General features: G+C 37.2%; 1 protein-coding gene across 3 annotated transcripts in view; it reads right to left on the reverse strand.

The window, feature by feature from the left end:
• sgsm1b (small G protein signaling modulator 1b) overlaps positions 1-21,875 on the reverse strand; it is a 30,594-nt gene that overhangs the window by 7,867 nt on the left and 852 nt on the right. The window contains exons 2-19 of one of the 3 annotated variants that reach the window (XM_023279772.3): positions 17,880-17,943; positions 17,733-17,776; positions 9,400-9,475; positions 8,412-8,574; positions 7,482-7,634; positions 6,416-6,483; positions 6,190-6,332; positions 5,947-6,078; positions 4,741-4,865; positions 4,597-4,664; positions 4,333-4,496; positions 4,046-4,175; positions 3,515-3,641; positions 3,368-3,432; positions 3,113-3,258; positions 2,890-3,018; positions 2,635-2,808; positions 1,797-1,865 (exon numbers count right to left, since the gene is read on the reverse strand). In XM_023279772.3, the coding sequence (XP_023135540.2) occupies positions 1,797-1,865; positions 2,635-2,808; positions 2,890-3,018; positions 3,113-3,258; positions 3,368-3,432; positions 3,515-3,641; positions 4,046-4,175; positions 4,333-4,496; positions 4,597-4,664; positions 4,741-4,865; positions 5,947-6,078; positions 6,190-6,332; positions 6,416-6,483; positions 7,482-7,634; positions 8,412-8,574; positions 9,400-9,475; positions 17,733-17,776; positions 17,880-17,886 (1,983 nt within the window). In that variant the 5' untranslated portion in view covers positions 17,887-17,943. Of the gene's footprint in view, positions 1-1,796; positions 1,866-2,634; positions 2,809-2,889; positions 3,019-3,112; positions 3,259-3,367; positions 3,433-3,514; positions 3,642-4,045; positions 4,176-4,332; positions 4,497-4,596; positions 4,665-4,740; positions 4,866-5,946; positions 6,079-6,189; positions 6,333-6,415; positions 6,484-7,481; positions 7,635-8,411; positions 8,575-9,399; positions 9,476-17,732; positions 18,084-21,875 lie in introns of those variants that run through there. The other 2 variants (XM_055019109.1, XM_023279770.3) reach the window with 2 other exon arrangements.

The following is a 21,875-nucleotide window of genomic DNA, read 5'->3' on the forward strand; positions in this document are numbered from 1 at the left end:
AATGTTCTACTAATGGCTTTATTAATAGCTAATAAATAATGAACTACTGCATTAGAAATACATACTAAATCATTGATGAGAACAAATTATGGATTGCAAGGTGGTGTAAAATCCCTCTGACTAGTCTTTTTCTTTTGGGAATAAAACATTTAAAACTGTTGCAAAACCATTAATAAACTGTAAATCTTGATTCACTCAACCCCTTTCCAGAATGTAAGTAAACATAATGTCCAACTATTGATGGACACAGCATGACAACATAAAGTTGGCCTAATAATTTAAGACTGGTCTATAAAGCTTAATAGATTTATGAACTATTAATAAAGACTGTTTTTATTAATTATTAATATACAATTTCATTACTGCTAACAATGTTCTGAAGCACAACAAAAGATCTTAGATTGATTTCTAACTATGGAGGTAACCTTTGAGTTTCCATTTGTTTTATTCACTTATGGAAATGACTTTCAGATTCACACATGCATACAAAGCAATATGCACTCCATTACAATAAACAGGTAATCTTTGATAACTAGTCTTCCATTGAGGCTGAAAGATCTTAACAACTATAACTTAGATTGCTGTAAAATTTTGTGCAGAATTTTAATCTAGTACTAACATTAAACTTTTTACTTATTCAGTATAACACCTCAATATATACAGTTCTACATGAAGGTTTTGTTGAGACTTTTTAGTTTCCCAGATGATAAATCTTTACTAATTCCCCTGACTTTTTCTTGTTATTTTTTAGTCAAATGTCTCAACAACTCTTGGTTGATTCCCATTAAAATGAATACAATCATTCACGTCCTCCTCAGGATGAACTGCCATGGCTTGCTCTTCTGATTTTATCCCCTCAAGGTTTGAGATTTAAATGTTTTTGCCTGAAAAACACCCAAACAATAACAGCTCCACAACTGTGAGGCCAAAACAAGCAACCTTGAGGATCCTTAATAGATCAGAGACACTTGGGAGAATTTTGAAGCCAATAAATCCCAGTGTCTCCATCACCAGGTGAGAGCAACATTTGAGAAACTGAATTTTTATTTCTGCTTTGTCAAAACTCTGAAATAAAAAGGGTGAACAACAACCTTTCAATAAATCAGTAGAAATTATGTTATTGAACTTAAAAATATGTGCAATTCTAATAAATGCTATGGAACAGATATGAAGAACACCAATGTAGCATCCTTCTAAATCACAACAGCACAAGGCAGCCTCTCAGCAGAAACAGCCTCAAAATGGCAGCAGCTGCTTTTTACCAACAGATGCAGCTGGTCCCAGAAAAGCGACCACCAGGGTGTAGAAGATTGATATAGAGCCTTTGGCAGGTCAAAAAAATCTTTGATTTATGACCACATATCTGCAAAACCAATGGCAGTACCTGTCAAAGCTATCAGCAGTCAAAAGTAAGGGAAATATGCCAACAAACTCGTCAGCAAACTCACATTAGCCTTTATGCGTTGACCCAGTTTGCTTATAATTCCTTTTCTGTTTGATTTTCTGAAAACACAGCTTTTGCCAAGAACTGCCTTGCCCTTGAACGCACCCACGTTTTCCTCAGTAAATTATATGTAATAAAAGAAAGCGACAGAACATTTACTATGACTATTTATGTAATCCAGATAAGTTACAGAGTTGATATTAATTCAGTTTTAATAAGTCTAAAAGTTAGAGTATGATTGTATCTTAGTAAACCTTATATGCAAGTTATAATAAGGGCTTATAACGTGAAAAAGAACACTTGTGTGATCTTTAAATAGTCACAGATAATGTTTGTGTGTGTGAGAAACTACCTTTTCACTGCAGCTGGAATCACTCTGTGAGGTTGCAGTCTGTTGATCTGAGCTGCTACTTAGAGACGACTGGAGAGGGATTAAAAAAAAAAAAAACACACACACAATTACATAAAAACAGAACAATTAGACAAGTTATTTCCCCTAACCCGATGAACCCCCAAATCCACTAAACAACAACATTTTAAAAAGTGGAATTACACCATTTATCAAAACTATTAAAAAGAAGAAAGAATTCTTGGGTCTTCAGTTTTCTGACGGTTCATGAACTAATCACGTGCGATGTATGGCTCCAGTGGAAAATTGGGAAATGCCGTGGTGATATTTAATCAAAATCACTTTACTCTGCAGGTCTCAATAAAAAAAATAGAAAAAAATAAACAATTTGCTCTAACCATATTCTGTAAAAAAAAAAACTAAAAGATTCACATTTCTTGGCACAACTGAGAAGTCATAAAGGACTCAGCTTTGACTAATGTTACAAAAATGTATGGACTGTGTTTACACAGACACCATAGGGGACAAGTATAGATACAAATCAAAGGTGTTAGTAGTAAAATATCTGTCCTATGTTGAACCACCAATTTGTGTTTAAAGTACTGGTAACACCTGCATGCACTTGGAAACTGTTGCACTAACCATGACTGTGCTGTTTCCATAAAAGGTGCAGGACTTTAAATTGCAGTAAAAATTGAGGCCACAATGAGGACCAAAGTGACAGAGGCAAAGAACCTGAAACTGCTCGGGGTTCAGACAGTGAACACTATACATGTGCTTTGTCTGTTGTGACAATGGTTACATAATGTGGCACATTTTAAAGCAGAAAGTTCAAACTTGCATCTGTGCTGATGGTGGAGTCCCGCTGCACCGGTCCTCTTTCCACACTGGCTCCGGATGAACATCTGGCGAGGGCCTCAGCATGTTTCTGTCTCTCCCTCTGTTGGACAATGGCCTCGCAGCCCTGCCACTCCTTCATAGTCTGCTCGTACACAAGCCGCATGTGCTCATCGATCTGAAACAGAAACCCTCTGTAAACAAAGACTACAAAGTCACCCCAGAGCGCACGTATCATCACGTATTACATAAGAAATACCTCCAGCCGGCATTTCTCAGTCATGGTGAACTGATAGTGTCCCAACAGGAAGGGCCAGACTTCTTTACGTAGCGACGGGGCAACGCCACCAAAATACACCAGCCTGTGTATCTCCTTCTCCTCATAGGCCTGAAAAACAGAATCACATTGCAATCACACTGAAATAACAGACTCGTTAAAAGAATAATTTCACAATAAGGTGACTTAAATGTGTGAATCTTACAGAGCTGTCCTTGAGGAAACTGCCCCAGACCTCGACAGAGAGGCCTCCTCGAGCATCACCAGGCGCATCAGGGTCAACTATAGTGGTGTTGACCAGCGCAGAAAGGTGTGTGCGGACTGTGGACAGATGACGGCAGTACGCCAGCCCTGCAGAGGAAAAACTTCTTATATTCCCTGTGGGACGACTGTAACGAATGACTATCAGAATAGAATGTTCCAAATCCTGAAAAAGGCAAGCCCAGTTGTTCAAACTCACATCCATAGAAAGCACGGGAGATGATCTGGTATTTCATGGTGTCACAAAGCAGCTTTAAGGGAGCCCTGGTGAAGTCAGAAAATGTCAAACTTCGTCAAGTGGAATAATCTGAGCGGAGATTTGAGCCCGTCGTGGGGAAACACTCACCTTTCCTGATTGCAGCCATTGGGCAGCGAGCCATCAGAGGAGCCGTTCTGTGAGCAGGAGGAGCAGGAGGACTTTCTGGGGGTCGGCTGCCACATATTGACACCCTGATCCATCAGCTCCAGGGCCACTGCACAGCATAGCAACCAATTATTATTACTACAATTGCTGCTATCAGCGTGAGAAGCAAACAAAACCAGATGCAATTACGACAGATTTGGACATTAAAGCTCAATTCTGCAAATAATACAAACTAAAAAAAACAAAAAAAAAACATGAGAAAACAAACCAAGAGTGAAGATGGAGACAAATTACTTTATGTCCATGCAAAGGCTCCTGATTGTCAACGAGACTATAATGTGAAATGGACACACAGACGCTAAATAGGCAGTCAAACGATTAGAAGATGGCAGTTTAATTAATTACAAAGAAGCACAGCGAGTATCTGGAGGACAGAGCTGATTCATCTAATCTCTGATGATTCTTTATTGCATTATCTCAGGGAGGGAGAATGAGAAGATTAAAGATACTCACTGAACTCCATCTGATTGCCAGGAAAGAGGATCCGAAACACATAATCGGTGGCTTCATCATCCTCCTTATCTGACACAGAATCGCACGAGCCGTGTGGACTCCGCTTTCGCAGTTTGGGGAACACCTTTCCCTGTGAATGGAAAGGATGAACTCGTAAGTGCTAATTCCAAATATGAAACGATAACTGTTACAACAGATCACAGTTAATTTCAAATGTAGTATCACTGCATTAATTATTGGAAAATAAAGGGGCTAGAAGTGTTTCATGATTCCCTGTCCGTGCTGACCTTTCCTCTCTGATTCCACAGTGGAGGGTCCAGCTGTCCGTGAGGTAGCAGGCCGGTTTCCAGGCAGGTGAGAAACTGCAGCAGGTGACCTCCTTTGGGGAAATGTAGAGGAGGTCTCTGGATCCCATCCTGGCTCACCAAAACTACTGTCCCGCCGCTGTTCACTGGAGAAATAAACACATTTAGGATGAGATAAATAGCTCTTAAAACTTGCTAAATTGAGTGAACTTAAGGCAAAATTATAAGGGAATTATATAAGTATACCTTGCTGATGACAGTGAAGATACACAATCTCCTCCAAGCGAATTGTCATAGCGTAATCCCAGTAAACGCTGGAAGAAAGAGGAGTGAATATGAGTCATCTGTGTAAAAAGAAGCTTGTACTTCTAATAGACTGAACAGTCTTACCTTTTTTCAGAATCTAGCTCCCCGACGTTGCCGTTCATCAGCTGATTGGGTGTCCATTTCAGAGTCATGAGATCTGCAGTCTGATGTAGAGAAAGGTAGCCTGGAATGGCCTCCATGTCGTCTCTCTGCACACACAAGCAAAAGCTAACAAACCACAACATGTCTCATGGCAGTATTATTCAGACTTTACATACGAATCAGTTAACCTTCTGAACTCCAAGCTGTTTCTGGGCATTTCTTGCTCCAGTCACATTTTTACTTTAATTTTTCACTGCAACATAAAGTTCATGACCTCTACAGAAACAGCACAAGCATGGCTAGAAGTAGAGGGAACTCAAACATGTCTTTTGTGTGTCTCCTATCTGCCCTGTGTAAACACAGGCCAGAGTTTAGATGGAAAGTCCCTGAAAATTTGTCACATGACTGCTGGAGTCAGTCATGACTTTTCACTTCCACCAATTAATGCAGATTTTTTTTGTTTTTTTAACAGTATCTAGTTACTCCAAAAGCTATTTTGGGGGGATTTTTTTAATGACACAAGTAAAACAAATAGATTATGATAAAATATAATGATTTTCAGCTTAGATTTGGTTAATTTACCTGAGACATCACACATAATTAGATCAAATCTAATTATTCTTAATCTGATAATGTTTTTTAACCCTTGTGTTGTCCTGCGGGTCAAATTGACCCGTTTTAAAGTTTGAAAATGTGGAAAAAAAACTATTTTCACAGTGAAAATTTCCACATTTTCAACATTTTTGGGAAATTTTTGAACATTTTTTGGTGGAAAAAAAAGAAATGTAAAAAAAAAAAATGTTTTTTTTAAGAACATTCAGAACAGATTTCTTTGGAAGATTTTTACTCATGTTTTGAAAATATTATAAGAATTTTCTTGCCAAATTTGGTTTTTTTTTTTTAGTAAAACTTTTAGGGGAAACTTTTAAGGAATTATTGGAATTTTCTTCCTGAAGGTTTTGCAAATTTTCAAAAATTTGGGGATTTTTTTTCAGAATTTTTGGATTTTTTTCAGACAAGGAAACAATATTTTTTTGGTGCCTGTAAATGGAGACAACAGGAAGGTTAAAGTTCAGAGGGTTAACAGATCGAGTTTCCTAGAAAGTACACAAGCCTCACGTAATATTCTCTCTTGATTTAAGTCTTATGATTGTAATATTATATTACAAAGGAAAGAAAAACACATACCGGCTGCACCAGGACATTGTTCTTTCCAAACAGCAGAGTGGCTCTGGAGTTTTGGTGAAGTGATTCAACATATTCTCTCACCCACATGAGAGGACGATCATCCATGCTGCCACTGGACTGTCTCTTCTGGATCTAGTACGGGTTAAGAAGGACATCATAAGTATTAAACACATGCAATGAAGTAGAACATGGCTAGCTGGTGGTTGTTTTCCAAGAAAGGGATCAGTTGTTTGACTATCTAACCAGAGCAGGTCTTCTAGAGGGAGAATCCTGCCGACAGTGACCACTGTGGATACGATGCCGCTGCACGAGCTCATCAGCAGATGGATCTGTCCAGAAATGGTCTGCAGTCTTAACTTTGGTATACTCCAAAGCACAAGGGCCAACTGTAAAACAAAAATAAATTAAAACAAATCCTTGACTCATTAATTCTATAATCTGAAAGCTGGTACAGTTAGAAAAAAAATACCCAATAGAGATGCAAGAATAGGTCCATCCACGGGATCCATCAGCATGGCTTCTTTCTCATAGAACGCACTGAAGCAAATGATACAAATAGAAATATTATGGTATAAGCATCAAGGTTTTCACATTCATGGCCACATTCTTCTTTGCGTTTCAAAGCTGTCAAAAAGTTCTATAACACAGACACAATATATAGACCTTTGTGTGCAAAATGAGTGAAAAGCTCAAAAAGTTTGAAAACTATTGATGTCAGCAAGCACAGAAACCAGAAAAAGAAGCAGCTGTTTCTGAGATGAGTGAAAGTAGGCTTAGAAAGGCTGTATTTTTTGGCAAAAAATCCAAAATAAACATTCTACATGTCGTAATTCACATGATCTGACTTGTGGAAATCTTCTGGGTTTTGTTTTCAGGCTCTAGAAAATGTAACCTGTGACAAGAGACTGTAGTCAATCACAAGTTGTTGTTTTTTTTTTTTACCCTTAACAGGTATGATGTTTTCAAGAGAAACAGAGTCTGCAGTGGAAGTAAAATGTTGGGACTAAAAGGGTCAAACGCATGACTTTAATTCAGAACTACAATCTGTAAAAACAGAATAACTTGAAGGGTCGGATGAAAACTTTTCTAATTTCTGGCAGTCCATGAACTACTCCTCAGTGATGTGTTGTTCCATCAGAAAACCTGACAAAATCTAAGCTTAGAAATGTGCTATTTTGTCAAAAAGGTCAAATATCACAATATTGTACATGTCTGATTTTTTTTTTTTTTAATTTGCTCTAACCAGATTCTGTAAAAGATAAAAAATTCTGCACTTCTCTGCACAACCACAAAGGCATGAGCAGCTCAACTGTGACCAACAGTCACATGACAAAAACTCAGGGACTCTCAGCTGAATTGGGTTGAACTGCAGGCTGTGTTTACACAGAGCAGATAGGAGATGTGTGAAAACAAATTAAAGATGTAAGCAGGAAAATATCTAAAGTACATAGGGATATTAATTGTGATATTAAATGAAAAAGAAAACATTCTAAATCCAGAGACCTATAAATACATTAAATAAAATGTAGTGATACCTGCTGTTTTCTACCAAGTACAGGACAATCTTGTCGAGGACCTTCTCCATCAGAGCAGTTCGGATCCACAAGTGTTTCAGTGCTTGTGGAGGAACGTTGGCCAACTTGGATTGCCGACTGCGGTCGTTACCCAGCGAGGAATTGTTCTGCTTGCTAAAGAACAGAAAAAGAAAACCTGACTGATGAGACGTCTGAACAGATTGTCAGAAGGTAACAGGTTAGCAATTCATTAGGGTGCAATATAGCAGACAGAAGCAGAAAACGGTTTAAAAATATGCAAAGAGAAAGGATGCATATACTGATACTATACAGTGGTGGAAAAATATTTTCAGACACCCCATACATTTGCATGTACAGTCATGGAAAAAAATATTAGACCACCTTTGTTTTGTTGTTAAGTTTTCAATTTTAATGCCTGATATGACTAAAGGTACATTTGTTTGGACAAGCATAAAGATATCAAAAATAGCTCATAAGAGTTTAAATTAATAGCTGATATCTAGATATTTTCCAGGGTTTTCTTGATAATAACCAAAGTCACTTAAGTTCTTACATCAATAGCTATCGCATTGTACTGCCAAAAACAGTGCTTTTAGGTCCTTGATTGCATAACTTTTGTTTTTGATGACAAGAGTGGTCTAATATTTTTTTCCATGACTGTATATCGCAATAAGAATTGATCATAAGTGCGTACTGAGTATTGGGTCATTTTTTTAGAATTTAGTTCTGTTAGTTTTTCATGCAAACAATAAACAAGAGCAAGCATTTGTATTTGTTTGTGTCTGTCTAATGCAGTCACACCTTTTAAAACACAAAAACGATTTTTCCGCAAATATTTCATGATTATTATTTGAGATGGTGGAAAATTTTAAGGCGGTCCGAAAGCTTCTTTCCACCACTGTATCTCTGGTTAATTGGTCAACATTTTACCTGTTTTCGATCAGCTGTTCCAGCTCCTGGACCTTGTGGCAGAGCTCCTCAGCAGGCGTAAAGCTTTTTGCCACCTTCATAAAGAGTGCAGCAACCTTATTACTGCACAGCAGGCCTGCAATACGCCGTTTCAGGCCATGAAGCACACAGGCCTCCACGACAGCTACACACAGACACAAACACACGGAGTATTAGTCAATATTTAGCTTAGATATCTTTTATTTCAATTGAATTTAATACATATTTGTGTGTCCTTGAGGTGGAATGTTTTTATTTGCGCCAAAATGTAGTTTTGTCTCTTATGAGTGCAACATGATTTCCTCTGTGTGGTCGCCTCAAGCCTTAACACTCTTTATAAAAATTTTAAAAAACAGGTGGAAGGCAAGCTCAGGTGGCACAGGTAGAAACAGACTGAATTCAACCCTGTCTACGGTTGCTAGGATATGAGGGATGTGAATCACGTACGCCTCACTCCTGGTTAGTATCAACACCTTTGAAGGGTGTTAGTCTACTTTAGCACAGATCTATCCATCCGTCCACCTTAACAAATATAAATAGACATGACTAATGAAAATAAATCATTGGGATTTAAATGGTACTGAACAGACTGTGGGTTCTGAGAGGCTGAACTCGTAGGAGATGACACAAAGTGATGTCAGCCATCATTCCATGTATATGTAAATATGGTTGTGACCAATACTGTGGTTTATCTTATTAATACTGAATATTCCTTGGTATAATGTGCACATTTTGAAATTAGACACAAAAGGATGACAAATTTTAGGCATTTTTGTATGACTCTAAACAAAATACCTGTGTCTCTTTGATTTACTTTGTGTTGTGCAGTCTGGCTTGCTAATCTTAAGCTAAACATTACAACTGACAGAAAAGATGTTCTTCATGTCACCTACAATTTAAAACTACCTGACCAAGAATGATGACTTCTAGTGTGAAATGCAAGAAAAGCAGGCAGCAGAAAAACATTTACCACAGAAGGATATAATGTGGCTGCTGTCTGCGTGCACAAATTTCCTCGTTACTGCCTCCTCCATAATTTGTTTCACCTAAAAGAGAGAAGCATGCGGTGAGACAAGTCTTATTCAGCCTGACAGTGTTTCATAAGGTGACAAAGACTAAAAAAGAAGTGCAAGACTAAGCGATGAGAGAATACAGTATGAAGAGTAAAGCAGCACCACAATCACAGAATAAATTTACAGTATCTGCATATGCAGATGCAGTTTATAACATGATGCACATAAAAAGACACATACAGCCAACAGAATAAAGTGTTTTGATGCTCAATAAGATATAAAAATAGCGTCCTCTGTAGCTTAACCTTCAGCCTACTAACGTATTTAACATAGAAGAACTACCAAATAAACAACTGTAAGAAACAAACAATATAGCAAAATGTTAACCTATTTCTTCTGAAACTACAATTTGTTAGGTAATAAATGCAATCTCAAATAAAAATGAATATCTTACAGTTAATATGACTTTTTAAAATCCTTATTAGCTGAACTGCCTTCCTTTCATTCTGGTATCATTTCATTTTCAGTAAGATCAAATAAACATAATTTGGGTGATATTTATGTCTTAAAACTTAAGCGACACCAAATGTGCTGATTATGAATCTGTTTGTCATTGTTGTCTAAGGGTCACTATATAATTGAGGGACTTTTGAAGTCCATGGGATATAGCTTGCATAAATTTTTATTAAAAGTAAAAAAAAAAAACGCATGTTTTTATGTTCATTATGATCATGTCTTTACAAATTCCATAATTATTATGGAAACAATCATTTATTATTAACAAATGACTGGATATCACTAAAATGTCAACTAAATAACTGTCCCAATTTAATGACAACCACTTTCTAATCAGCTAAACAATAATAAAATGAGCTTTGCAAAAAAAGGGAGGATTGTTGAGTGCTGCTTATGGCTCCAAAACAGGTGTGAACAATGGGTAAAAAGCAGGTGCTCTACAAGGACCAGGCCCGCGGATGAATAGAAATACAGAAAAAACTTGCTGAAGCAGTAACTGTGACTTGAACTGAAGCAAGAAAAGTCCGAGGCACTCTGTACTTACTCAATTAAAAGTCCTTTATTAGCTACATGGACACCACCAACATGTTTCGACACCAAGTCTTCGTCAGGGCAACATTTGTAAATGAACTGAACAGCAGGAAGTCTACTTTTAAAAAACACTTAACAGGAAGTCACATGATCGTGTGTGGTCATGTGACTCCACCCAAGTATTCATTCATAAAAGACAAATAAAATATATACACTTTGGAATATTTTCACAGAGCAATAGGCAAGCATATCATCCATAATGCATAAATAAAGCTCATTATGTAACACTATATTTCAATAATAAACCATGATGCATCATGTTAACATATAGAAGAAAATAAATAATGAAAAAATTACTGACTGCAAGGCACTGTGTGTAGAATAGGAAACAGTGGCATGAAACAGTGAGTAAACCCTCATCATCAAAGACAATCATTCAGAACACATTAATATATTTACAGAAACGGAGAAAAGTCTATTTCTTCATTTAGTCCAGGGAACACAGTTGCTTTCAAAGAGTGGATCCAGAAGGTTTCCCTCTGCAATAATCTTTTCAACCTGTCCACCCCCTCGGGGAGTGTTCTCAATAACTTCAATTGCCATGATTGTGAGTTCATTAATGTTTGTGTGGGTCATGTTCTTGAAATGTTTTGCAATCGGATATTCCATGTTTCCTTTACGGATAGCATATTTGTGTTCTGCAAAACGCTCTTTCAGTTTTCTTTTTGTGCGACCAATGTAAAAACACCCACAAACACAGTCCAGTCGGGTATACCACATGTGTTGTATTACAGTTTGCAAAAGAACGACATTTAAAAGTGTAGGTGCATGTAGAGTCCATAAAATGTGTAGAACGATTGATCTGTGTGCAATGGACACATGCCCCCACATCTGAAGGTGCCAATGGGTTTTTTGAAAAAAGTCTCAAGTTTTGATGCTGGCAAATAGTTTTTGACGATTTTGTCCTTGAGGGTGGGGGCTTTTTTAAAGGCAAACCTGGGGGGCTCCGAGAACAAGGGGCCCAGTGAAGGGTCACAAGCCCAGTATGGACCAGTTTTTTGTAATGGCGTTTTTGATTTTGTATGCCATGTTGCTGTACTGTAAAGTACAGAAAATTCTGTTTTTTGTTTGTGATGGAGCTCGCTGTCTCCTTATGAGAAGATTTTCTTCTGTCCAAAGTTTTTTGCTCGTGTTAGAGCCCCACTCAGTGTCTTTGCTTTGTAGCCCCTTTGAACGAACCGCTGTTGCATTTCCGTAGCTTGGGTATTGAAGTCCGTTTGAGAGTTGCAGATGCGCTTGAGACGTTGAAATTGCCCAAATGGAATGTTTTCAATGGAGACTCTTAGGATGGAAGGATTCAGCATGTAAAACAGTATTTCGATCTGTACTTTTTCTGAACAGAGATGTGTGTATTAAGCCTTGTTCATCCAGTGATATTAGAAGGTCCAAGAAGTTTATTTCTTTGTTGCTGAATTCCAAACTGAGTTTGATGTTAGGATTAGTGCTGTTTAAATATTGATGAAATTCTTGAAGTTGTTCTGTTGTACCAGTAAAAATGAAGAAAAGGTCATCAATGTAACGACCATAGTATTTGATGAGCTGTTTGAAGGGGTTTTCAGTGCTGTGCACATACCTCTCTTCCCATAGCCCCAAAAATAATCCCGCATAGTTGGGGGCGTATGAAGCCCCCATGGCAGTCCCCTTGGTTTGTTGGTAGAGACGATCCTGGAATAGGAATATATTGTTATTGAGGGACCATTGGGTGAGAGAAACAACAAATTGTGTCGGAGGAGTCTCGGTGTTTGATCTTTTTTGTAAAAAATGTTCAAGGGCCACTATTACAGAACCAGCTTCTCAATATATAGACTTTGTTATCAAACCCCTAACAATGTCACTGAAAGCATATTTGCAAGATACTACACATATACTCAAGGACCTTCAAGAAATGCAACAAGCCCCAAATGCTATTTTAGCAACCATGGATGTTGAGTCACTTTACTCAAATATTGACCACCAGGAAGGCCTAGAGGCCCTTGAACATTTTTTACAAAAAAGATCAAACACCGAGACTCCTCCGACACAATTTGTTGTTTCTCTCACCCAATGGTCCCTCAATAACAATATATTCCTATTCCAGGATCGTCTCTACCAACAAACCAAGGGGACTGCCATGGGGGCTTCATACGCCCCCAACTATGCGGGATTATTTTTGGGGGCTATGGGAAGAGAGGTATGTGCACAGCACTGAAAACCCCTTCAAACAGCTCATCAAATACTATGGTCGTTACATTGATGACCTTTTCTTCATTTTTACTGGTACAACAGAACAACTTCAAGAATTTCATCAATATTTAAACAGCACTAATCCTAACATCAAACTCAGTTTGGAATTCAGCAACAAAGAAATAAACTTCTTGGACCTTCTAATATCACTGGATGAACAAGGCTTAATAGCACACATCTCTGTTCAGAAAAAGTACAGGATCGAAATACTGTTTTACATGCTGAATCCTTCCATCCTAAGAGTCTCATTGAAAACATTCCATTTGGGGCAATTTCAACGTCCTCAAGCGCATCTGCAACTCTCAAACGGACTTCAATACCCAAGCTACGGAAATGCAACAGCGGTTCGTTCAAAGGGGCTACAAAGCAAAGACACTGAGTGGGGGCTCTAACACGAGCAAAAACTTTGGACAGAAGAAATCTTCTCATAAGGAGGACAGCGAGCTCCATCACAAACAAAAAACAGAATTTTCTGTACTTTACAGTACTAGCAACATGGCATACAAAATCAAGAAACCCATTACAAAAAACTGGTCCATACTGGGCTTGTGACCCTTCACTGGGCCCCTTGTTCTCGGAGCCCCCCAGGGTTTGCCTTTAAAAAAGCCCCCACCCTCAAGGACAAAATCGTCAAAAACTATTTGCCAGCATCAAAACTTGAGACTTTTTTCAAAAAACCCATTGGCACCTTCAGATGTGGGGCATGTGTCCATTGGCACACAGATCAATCGTTCTACACATTTTATGGACTCTACATGCACCTACACTTTTAAATGTCGTTCTTTTGCAAACTGTAATACAACACATGTGGGTATACCGACTGGACTGTGGTTTGTGGGTGTTTTTACATTGGTCGCACAAAAAGAAAACTGAAAGAGCGTTTTGCAGAACACAAATATGCTATCCGTAAAGGAAACATGGAATATCCGATTGCAAAACATTTCAAGAACATGACCCACACCAAACATTAATGAACTCACAATCATGGCAATTGAAGTTATTGAGAACACTCCCCGAGGGTGGTGACAGGTTGAAAAGATTATTGCAGAGGGAAACCTTCTGGATCCACTCTTTGAAAGCAACTGTGTTCCCTGGACTAAATGAAGAAATAGACTTTTCTCCGTTTCTGTAAATATATTAATGTGTTCTGAATGATTGTCTTTGATGATGAGGGTTTACTCACTGTTTCATGCCACTGTTTTCCTATTCTACACACAGTGCCTTGCAGTCAGTAATTTTTTCATTATTTATTTTCTTCTATATGTTAACATGATGCATCATGGTTTATTATTGAAATATAGTGTTACATAATGAGCTTTATTTATGCATTATGGATGATATGCTTGCCTATTGCTCTGTGAAAATATTCCAAAGTGTATATATTTTATTTGTCTTTTATGAATGAATACTTGGGTGGAGTCACATGACCACACACGATCATGTGACTTCCTGTTAAGTGTTTTTTAAAAGTAGACTTACCTGCTGTTCAGTTTCATTTACAAATGTTGCCCTGACGAAGACTTGGTGTCGAAACATGTTGGTGGTGTCCATGTAGCTAATAAAGGACTTTTAATTGAGTAAGTACAGAGTGCCTCGGACTTTTCTTGCTTCAGTTCAAGTCACAGTTACTGCTTCAGCAAGTTTTTTCTGTATTTCTAATAAAATGAGCTTATTCAAAAATTGTTTTGATTGTGTTCTTTTTATTAAGTTGAGATAATTATGACAGATATTTATTTTTTGGTAATATATCAAATTTTATATGGAAAATAACAAATTGTATCTGTGTCCCAGAAATCACTTTCAACTAAGTTCCCCATTACAAAAACACCTCTCAAGGAAGTGTGTTAATTCCAGATCACATGACCTGCTCCACATGATGTCATTTCCTCCTGAAGAAAAGACTGGCCAGACTCCAAGGCTTTCTGAGTTATTTAATATAAAGTAGTGTGTGTATCGCATGTTAACAGGTTCACTACAATATCTTTATAAATAACTTTCAATTTTATTCAACTGTATATATAATATTTAGAAGAATCTTCCTGTAAAAATGTGGTGTTTGGTTATAGGCAGCCATGTTGATTTTAGGCCTGAAAACAGCAGCAATGTCAACTAAGATACCTGTCAACTATGTTACAAAAAGTCCCGCAATTATATATTGACCCCGAAACAAAATCAACAGTCATGCCATCCAAAACTATATTATAGATATATATTAGATTTGTTGCAGTTAAACACATCTTGGAGCCCTGAGAAAGGGAAAAAAACTAAAATCTCTCTTCTTCATTTCTCTCATACTCCACCTTCTAGCTCCCTCCATCTCCAGCCTCAAAAACAGTGACATTGGTGCTTAAACTCACACCATGTCGTCATCGCATTCTGACTTCATGTCAATCACACTATTAACCCTGTCTTGTACGATAGAACATTTAATTTGCCATTTAACCAATCTATCGTGGTGCTGTGTGTGTAGAGCACATGAGGAAATATGTCTCTTTCTCCTTTTAAATATGAACTCAATAAACTGTTCTCTATAATAAAACTGCAAAGGCAACATGAGGTGCTTTTGACCTGAATATGTTGGTGTTTTTACACAGCACTAGTTAAAACACATACAGAAGACATTGAGAGCAAGTCATTAGGAGCAAAATGATTGATAAAGTCATGAAAAACTGGACTGAGAGAATGAAACACTTATGTAATGTGATAAATAGCAGAGCTCTGAGATTAGTGGGCATTGCAGTCGAAGGCCACCTGTGATGTTAAGCTCAAAATCCTTCATCTGATCTTTCAGAGTTTTCATATACAAATCTTAAAACCTTGACAAAAACTACAGCCTCCTTCTGTGTGATTCCTTCAGTCTTTGTAAAGAACTTCTACACATGTAAGTGGCACATCTGACATGCACTCCCATGCCTTCAATGAGCCTTGAAGCTTTAGATTGCAACATCTGGTCTTCTATGTCCCATTGTCTGCTTTCCATCTCATAACTTCAAGTTCAGCACAGAAAGAAGGGCACAGAAATCCTGAACACCACTCAAGTCTTGACTGTTTTTTTTTTTTAATTTTTTTTTTTACTTTTTTCACTTAGTTATTCCAGTGGAGTTCGATTCTTGACGTCTATTGATCTTCTGGGATGTCACAACTGAGATGCATAGGCAAGCACTATCAGAAGAGTGTATCCTGCACCCTAAATGGATACTCCAACAATTTTATGCTGCACTAGCTAAAGTTAGACAGTTTACGAGAAACGCGTTGTAAAATATGGTTACAATCGAAGCAACAGAGGCCAAAATATCCTGACTTTTAGTCCCTTGTAGGGGTAAATCTCCAAAAACACAGCATTGTATATTTCCAATAATACAATTTGGGAATATTTCAGCATGAAATCTCCAGTCAGGCAAAAAACAACATCATATTACTATGTTCATAAAGCAAGCTTTCTTTTATAAATTCACAATCTCCAAACCAAACCTGGTAAAAGCCCGATGACAACACTGGGTGTTATTTTGTCAGACTTGACAAAGCTCTTCTAGAGCCACAGAAGACATTAAACAAGTGTGTTCTCAGGGTAAACAACACTCCCCATGACGAGCAAACTGACATGAAAACTTGGTTTTGTTCTCAATTTCACTTCATAAAATGTCAGCTTTTTGAGAAGCTGTGATTATCTTCAGTCAAAACAGAGAAATGACGCAAACTTTCACTACGAATACAATATAAAGTCATTTTGTTGAAATATATAGAGCTTGATTGAGTATTGAGCAATGCAATAGACACAAAATGACTACAGACACAAAAAGACTCCTGACGCAAATGGACTACAAACAGACACAAACTGACACAAAATGACTACCAACAGACATTTGTTTGTCATTTTAGCAATAAAATTATTCCATTTAATGCTTTGCTCTGTGCTTAATTTAATTACTGAAATACACAGAGTAAGATGCCGCCATATTTAAACATGTTAGTATTGGAGTTCTGTTAAATGTTCACAATTCAAGTCTGGTTCATCACCATTTGTGAAGCTACTATTGCAACAGATCGGTTTTCAGTGTTGCTTTTATCTCTCTTCTTCATAAAGACTCTGCTTTGTAATAAAAACAACACATCTATATCAATCCGAGCTCAACAAAAACACTAAACATATTATTTTTGCAATATTCCTGGTTTTAAATCTATACATTCTAGCTAAGCCCCTCCTTGGTGCAAGATCTGAACTACAAGAGCCATAGATCTTTTTTTTTGAGAGGCAATGAGTCACAGGTGAGGGGGAGCATGAGCACAATAAGTCTGGAAGTGCCCAGCTTTCTTAGCGATGAATAAAACATCCTGTTTTCCTTCCCTGGGGAGTCATGGATCCACTGAGCAGTTTGGAGGGATGGTGTGCCATATTCATACGGATCTCATGTCCAGATGCATTCATAATTTAAAAAAAAAAAAATGCATGCAGAATTTTTGTTTTTGAAATTGTTGCTGCTAAAATGCAAAATAAAACAAGATGGAAAGGTCACACCTTGGAGTTTTGATAATAAGATGGTGTGTTAAAGGGGAGTGTTGGTTTAATCATCTTTTTTTTTTAAATCAGGGAAAACATGAGAATGAAGCACGTTTGTATGGGTGGAAATGAAGGAATCTGAGTTCTTACATGTGTAGATTTGAAGAAAAAAACCATCAACATCATCACCAGTATTATCGTCATCATTACCATCACCATCATCGTCATCTTACGCCAGTGATCAGCAGCACAAACACACCGGCAGCCTCAACAAATACACTCACTGTCTGAATGCATTTAGGTGAAATAAAGCGTCAGATTTATCATAAACAGGCCTGTGGCGTAGTCGATGAACGATGTCCACGCACACGCACACATATATATATGCACAGTGTCTGAGCTGACAGCGCCGGTACAAATAAACAGCGATGTGCAAGATGAATAACATTAAACACAACCGACCTCCTTTTTCACATTGCGCAGCAGTTTCTGTCGCGTCTCGGCCTCTGTCACGGGAGAAAACATGATGAATATGCTGATCAGATGCTGTGGTCGGAAATTAACGTTGATGTGCTCACGACAGGGAAATAAGATGCGCGGCGGCTGTACCTCCCATCGCTCCGGGCAGGATGAACACAGCTGCTGACAGCTTCCAGGAGACGCTTTGGAAAAGCTGTTGAGACACCAGTGGATGGAATAAAAAAAAAAGGGCAGAGAGGCTCCGGGATGGACGATGTGATCTTAACGACTAAATTAAACCTATTGCTACCTCGCCGTGAACCACCACCCCTTTAAAGACACAGTAGCCATACGTTAAGGTGCACGGAGACGTCACCTACACTCACAGACACGCACAAAAACAATGATATGCAAAGTGCATTTCCTTTTATGTAATTATGGTAAGTCAAAAGTGAAAACTAAGATACAAAAGTACTGATATGATATGATTTAGGATATGAGTTAAATATATAATATATGCTATGATTTTATATATATATAATTCATATATATTATCATAACTGCATGGTATAGTATGGTACTACATGGTGCTGCAGAACGCTGTGGTAGCTGTTTTGGTTCAGAGTTCCTCTCACTCTGTACAAGAACCGACCCCTGGATCCAACAAAACATCCCCAGACCATCATGCCTCCTCCACCATGTTGATCAACCTCCATTGCTGCAGAACAGCTTTAAGTTGTTAACCCATTTCTTGCTCCCTGAAAAGGGCCTTTTTGTATAATTCTGAAATGTGCATTATTTTTCAGTTTTGGATAACCTTACTTTTTTAACCTGTGGCAGTTCACCACTTATCTATGTATCATTTCAAGCTAGAAACAATAGATAGATAGATAGATAGATAGATAGATAGATAGATAGATAGATAGATAGATAGATAGATAGATAGATAGATAGATAGATAGATAGATAGATAGATAGATAGATAGATAGATAGATAGATAGATAGATAGATAGATAGATAGATAGATAGATAGATAGATAGATAGATAGATAGATAGTCCTTTTAAAATCCCACCTGAGTAGAATGCGGATTAATTCAACTGCTGATAAATTCTACCAGTTGAAAGGCTCAAATGCTATTTGCACACAGGTGGCTAAATTTAACTCTTTTCTAAGTCTAACAATAGAAATGAGATTTCAGACTTTTTCTCTAAGTCTCTAGGGGGTTGCAGAAGTCAGTAAAGTCAGCGGTGTGGGGTGTGCATGAGTGAGTAATGTGAGTGTGGGTGCTGAAAGGTGCAAGACAAAATTTGAAAAAAGAAACTAAACCAACATAACCAAATCTGGCGTGTAGCATCTGTGGAAGGAATGGAGGGAATTATAAGACTGTAGTCAGAATTTAGGAACTCAAGAACACATTGGGTGTTCCAGATCACCTTAAGCAGCCACCTGCAGAGCGAAAAACAATACATTTTAGTTGTAGAACAATCTAAAAGAGGACCTCAGGGATCATCACAATATATATTCATTTACAGTAATATCTGTAGCATAGTAATGCAGTTGTATACAGTTAAACATTTGAATGCATGTAAAAGTTGGCATTAGTTTTCACTCTTTCGATCTTTATATCATATCAAAGACTGCTGAATCATTTTTTCTCTGCAGTGAAGAACTTTGGTCTTACCATAAGCACTAAGAAATCAGAAGTCATGTATCAACCCCCTCCATGCCAGCAGGGTACTGCTGTAAATTGTCTGCTGGGATTGTAAGCTGAAACACACTGATGCCTTTACATGTCTGGGGAGCATCCTCTCTGAGGATGGGCAATTGGATCTCAAATCATATTTCCAAAGCAAGTGCCTCTTTTGGGCAGTTGTACACTCCCATATGAAACAGCCACAACGTCACCTTATCAACTAAGACAGCTGTCTAGATAGATATTTCATGGGTCAAGACATGCTTGTTAGAACCAAACAGATCAACATACAGGTTTGGGCTAATTCCTTTCCAGCAATTTACCATAAATGCCCGATTCATACAGTCACCTTCAAAATGCTGATGTCAAAAGCCGAACCTGTCATCTGCAGCAGACGTCACTCTTGAGCTTCCTCTAGTGGTGATTCTGACCTAACCCAAATCCAGATGTTATCTGTACTTACATTAGTCCCTGCACATTAGATGTTTAGCAACATTGCCTGTAAAATAAGTAATAAAAGTATAATCACTTTGTTTGATTTTTCAACTCTCAAACTGAGAGTAGTTTTCATCTTGCCTCTATACAATAGCAGCATTATAGAATCCCTGAAATTCACTGATAGCTTTGGGTTTTGGTTTACCACCCCAAGATTTTCAGTGGCCCCATCTTGCCACCGATTTGAAAAATTTCTAAAGGCACTATTATCTCAATGAAACACGAATTATGGTGTCAAACACAGTAAGAAGACAAGAAATTCCACCAGTTGACTCTTGAAAAAGTTCAGTTGAGGCAGAAGAGATTACCGAGAGTATGAAAAGCTGTCGTCAAGGCAAGCAGTATCTACTTTGAGGAAGTTGAAAAACAAGAAATATATATTGCTTTATTTACATGATTTTCTCACCATGTAGTTCAGTTTGTGTTATTTCATTACAAAAATGTCTTCAATATTGCTTTTTCATTGAATAAAAAAACCTTTGAATAAACAGATGTGTTGGACCCATTGTCATCTTTGCGTTTCATTATAGTTATTTTGCATCTCTTTGAGAATCTGGTGCATGTAAAAGATTTTCAGAGTCACGTAAGGCTAGATACATTTAACCGCAGCAACAAGACGAGTCCAAAGATAGGCTGAAGAGAAAAAATAAACTCTGATTCATCTTCCTGTATGACTACTGGGTAGGTAGGTAACACCACGCCATGGCAACCAATGCACCGAGCTGAGTAATTGTCCACAAATTAATGAAATACAATGCCAAGTAATCAAGGTTGTTTCTGAGTATGGACAAAAGTGCATTTTAGATGAACATAGGTGAACTAATTAAACACAACAATGCAAAAATACTCAAGTGAATTGCAAAATTATTAATAGTTAAATAATAATTAAGACTGCTGGGAAGTGTTTTTAATGTTAAACAAAAAAAAACTTGACTTGAATTCAATATTTCTGCTATAATTGTCATCTATCTTGGCCAGAAAGCTGTTACATTAACGAACATGACCTGACCCCCCTCAACCCCAACCCCATTCAGTCACATAAACTCACTAGTAGCTGTGCAATATTAAACCTTCACCTCACTGATTCAAATATTACTGCTATCTGCCTGATGATTTTACACTTTTTATGTTTAAATTTATATATATATATATATATATATATATATATATATATATATATATATATATATATATATATATATTAGTTATTTTTTGTTATATTTGTTTTTTAAGACAAGACAAGATAAGATAAGATAACATAAGATAAGATAAGATAATCCTTTATTACTCTCCACATCAGGCGAAATTTCCAGTGTTACAGCAGCAAACATCTTTCAGAGCAGCACTAACCATATGTACAGTAATGATGTTAATTATAACAATAATAACATGTGCAATATATACAAGAATGAAGAATGAAAAATGAATAAATACAGTACTACAACACTAAGCTTTAAAGTATTAAATAATAATAATAATAATAATAATAATAATAATAATAATAATAATAATAATAATAATAATAATAATAATAAATATTAAATGGTGTTAAATGTTTTTATGCTCAGGAGCATGATTGAAATTTTGTTATGTTGGTGTCGGACCTCAATATAATGGCAATAAAGCTACTACTACTATTACTAGAGTTATGCAGTTGAGTAGATGATATTGTCACCATAGATTGCATGGCTGTCTCATGAAATGTAAATGCAGCCTCCTCTTCTGCATACACATATTACTGCATTTAGAGCAGAGCTAAAACTTGAGTTTATCATTTATGTTGAAATTTTTGCAGTAATTTGAGCTAAAAATTTGAGGACACATCCTAGGGAATCTGAGATTTTTATTGGGTCAATATCACCAAAAAATGCCTTTGAGACATCGTGATTTCTCCCCCCAAAAGTTACAGTTTTTCACTTAATTTCATAACTCTTGTATCAAGTTGACGCTAGACT

Source organism: Amphiprion ocellaris, chromosome 17, assembly GCF_022539595.1.
Source record: "Amphiprion ocellaris isolate individual 3 ecotype Okinawa chromosome 17, ASM2253959v1, whole genome shotgun sequence".
NCBI classification, from domain to species: Eukaryota; Metazoa; Chordata; class Actinopteri; family Pomacentridae; genus Amphiprion; species Amphiprion ocellaris.